The 3,620-nt window shown below is 39.3% G+C and overlaps 1 protein-coding gene across 2 annotated transcripts in view; it reads left to right on the top strand.

Annotated features, from left to right (window-relative positions):
* Nucleotides 1-3,620, top strand: part of DNAAF4 (dynein axonemal assembly factor 4) — a 62,401-nt gene that overhangs the window by 56,151 nt on the left and 2,630 nt on the right. The window contains exon 8 of one of the 2 annotated variants that reach the window (XM_017543360.2): nucleotides 3,018-3,123. The exons of the other annotated variant lie outside the window; for it this stretch is intronic. Within the exon in view, the coding sequence (XP_017398849.1) occupies nucleotides 3,018-3,123 (106 nt within the window). The remainder of the gene's footprint in view (nucleotides 1-3,017; nucleotides 3,124-3,620) is intronic. 2 annotated transcript variants of the gene reach the window in all.

Genomic DNA, 3,620 nt, shown 5'->3' with positions numbered 1-3,620 from the left:
TCGACCTCCCAATCTCAAGTGATCATCCCACCTCAGCCTCCCAAGTAGCTGGAACTACAGGCATGCATCACCACACCTAGCTAATTTTTGTATTTTTTTATAGACATGGGGTTTGGCCACATTGCCCAGGCTGGTCTCGAATTCCTGGGCTCAAGCAATCTTCCTGTCTCAGCTTTGCAAAGCACTAGGATTACAGGGGTAAGCCACTGCATCCAGCCCACCCTTTTTCTTATTAAAGTTTTGCAGACTCCGCCAGGTGCTGTGGCTAACACCTATAATCTCAGCACTTTGGGAGGCCAAGGTGAACAGATCACCTGAGGTCAGGAGTTCGAGACCAGCCTGGCCAACATGATGAAAACCTGTCTCTACTAAAAATACAAAAATTAGCTAAGTGTGGTGGTGGCTGCCTGTAGTCCCAGCCACATGGGAGGCTGAGGCAGGAGAACTGCTTGAACCCAAAAGGCGGAGGTTGCAGTGAGTTGAGATCATGCCATTGCACCCTAGCCTAGGTGATAGAGCAAGACTCTGTCTCAAAAAAAAAAAAACCAAAAAATTTTTGCAGAGTCAATGCAAGGTAGAAGGAAGAACACTTGGTATTCACTTGTTATCTCTACCACATGTTCAGTAAGAGAATATTTCTTTTTTAAAGAAATTTTTAAAGTTTTTTTTGAGATGATATCCCACCCTGTCACCCAGGCTGGAGTGCAGTGGCACGATCTCCACTCACTGCAACATCCTCCTCCCAGGTTCAGGAGATCCTCCTGCCTCAGCCTCCCGAGTAGCTGGATTATAGGTGCTTCCCACCACAACTGGCCAAATTTTTTAAGGTTTTTTTTTTTTTTTTTTGTGACAGAGTCTCACTCTTTCACCCTGGCTGGAGTGCAGTGGTATGATCTCGGCTCACTGCAAACTCAGTTTCCTGGGCTCAAGCGATTCTCATGCCTCAGCCTCCAAGTAGCTGGGATTACAGGCGCCCACCACCATGCCCAGCTAATTTTTGTATTTTTAGCAGAGACAAGGCTTCACCATGTATGTTGGCCAGGCTGGTCTCGAACTCCTTATCTCAAATGATCCACTTGCCTCAGCCTCGCAAAGTGTTGGAATTACAGGTGTGAGCCACCATGCCCAGCCCTCAATTTTTCATTTTTAAGAGACAGCCTGTCGCCCAGGGTAGAGTGCAGTGGCTCACTGCAACCTCAAGCTCCTGGACTCAAGTAATCATTCTGCCTTGGCTTCCCAAAGTGCTGGGATTACAGGCGTGAGTCACCATGCCCAGCCCAGATATCTCTATAATCATTTTCTTATTTACAGGGTAGCTTAGTATAGACTACTTTCCATTACTAATATTTCATGTGAATGTCTTGAACTTCTACAGCTTGTTATTTTTCTATGTCAAGATAACTTGTTTTAAGGGAATATCATTTGCAAAATCTCTTAGGTAGCTCCTTGAGATTGAGGGTATGGAGTACACAACAAGTCCTCATACTTTGATATAATAAAATTTTTATGATCCAATTCTTCTTTGACTCTCACATGCAAACAAATATTTATTGAATGAATGAATAAACTGAATCACTCAATCTGAATTCCGAAGCCCCACAAATGCTATTTAATAATTCCTACTAGTAAAAATATATTTGTAAATATATTTTATATTTTTAAATGTATTATATATGTATATAATATACATATATAATATACACATGTATCTAATATATAATGTATACATATATATTTATGTATATAAATATATAATACAATATATATTTATATATATATATTTATAAACATTTATTAAATATATACTTATATATAAACATGTATATTTATGTACACAATATTTCTATATTAAATATGTATATATAGATATGAATATTTATAATATATTAAATATATATATATATATATATATATTTTTTTTTTTTTTTGAGACGGAGTTTCGCTCTTGTTACCCAGGCTGGAGTGCAATGGCGCGATCGCGGCTCACTGCAACCTCCGCCTCCTGGGTTCAGGCAATTCTCCTGCCTCAGCCTCCTGAGTAGCTGGGATTACAGGCACGCGCCACCAGGCCCAGCTGATTTTTTGTAGTTTTAGTAGAGACGGGGTTTCACCGTGTTGACCAGGATGGTCTCGATCTCTTGACCTCGTGATCCACCCGCCTCAGCCTCCCAAAGTGCTGGGATTACAGGCGTGAGCTATTAAATATATTTTTAAATATATAAATATACATTTATAAATATAATTTATGTATGTAAAAATATATTTATATGTTTAATATATATTTTATATATATTAAATATAAAAGCCTACTATTTATGTCACAATTAGTTTAAGTTGTTAGTTTATTTATATATAGACAATAATAATATATATGTGGCTGGGTGCCATGGCTCACGCCTGTAATCCCAACACTTTGAGAGGCTGAGGTGGGTGGATTACCTGAGGTCAGGAGTTCGAAACCAGCCTGGCCAATAAGGTGAAACCCCATCTCTACTAAAAATACAAAAATTAGCTGGGCATGGTGGTGTATGCCTGTAATCCCAGCTACTAGGGGGGCTGAGGCAGGATTGCTTGAACCTGGGAGGTGGAGGTTGCATTGAGCTAATATCTATATATGCATGTATTTGGTAAATTCCTGTACCAGCTAAGCCAATTTAGGTGAGGGCTTGAGGCCTTTTTTTTGAGATGAAGTCTCATTCTGTCACCAGGCTGGAGTGCAGTGGTGTGATCTGCAACCTCTGCCTCCCAGACTCAGGTGATTCTCCTGCCTCAGTCTCCTGAGTAGCTGGGATTACAGGCGTGCGCCACGATGTCTGGCTAGTTTTTGTATTTTTAGTAGAGACAGGGTTTTGCCATGTTGGCCAGTCTGGTCTCGAACTCCTGACCGTCAAGTGATCCTCCCACCTCAGCCTCCCAAAGCGCTGGGATTACAGGTGTGATCCACCGTGCCCGACCTTTGCTTGTTTAAATTAAGAAATGATGTCTTTCTCTTAATAATTATATATATATTTTGTAAGGCACTGGAATTATTGATGCCACCTGTTACAGACAATGCTAATGCAAGAATGAAGGCACATATACGACGTGGAACAGCATTCTGTCAACTAGAATTGTATGTAGAAGGTAAGAAATTGACAGAAGTGGTTTAAGTGTCAAGTTATAGTCTGAAAAAAAGTCACTGGAATTATTTAAGATCATGACTTTTTTCTCTTTTTTTAAATTGTTTTTATGTATATTTTATTTGTTATTATTTTAGAATAGATATGGTCAAAAGGATCATGACTTTTAAGGACTACATTTAAAAAATGGTTTTAGCATTTAATTTATTATTTGAAATGTCTGCAACATATCTGACAAAACATGATTTCAAAATTATATTTTAAACATTCATTGTAGAAGGGAATTAAAACAAGTGTGAACAACAAGTTTCAGTCTAGAAAAATGCTATATTACCAGACAACTCTTCTATAGAAAGATATGTGATAAATGCTGGGTGGGTGCTTCACCCTTGTAACCCCAGGGACTAGGGAGGCTGAAGTGGGAGGATGGCTTGAGGCCAGGAGTTTGAGACCAGCCTGGGCAACACAGTGAGACCGTGTCTCTTAAAAAAAATTATAAAA

Source organism: Cebus imitator, unplaced genomic scaffold (genome assembly GCF_001604975.1).
Source record: "Cebus imitator isolate Cc_AM_T3 unplaced genomic scaffold, Cebus_imitator-1.0 Scaffold154, whole genome shotgun sequence".
Classification (NCBI taxonomy): domain Eukaryota; kingdom Metazoa; phylum Chordata; class Mammalia; order Primates; family Cebidae; genus Cebus; species Cebus imitator.
This window is presented reverse-complemented; position numbering and strand designations above follow the sequence as displayed.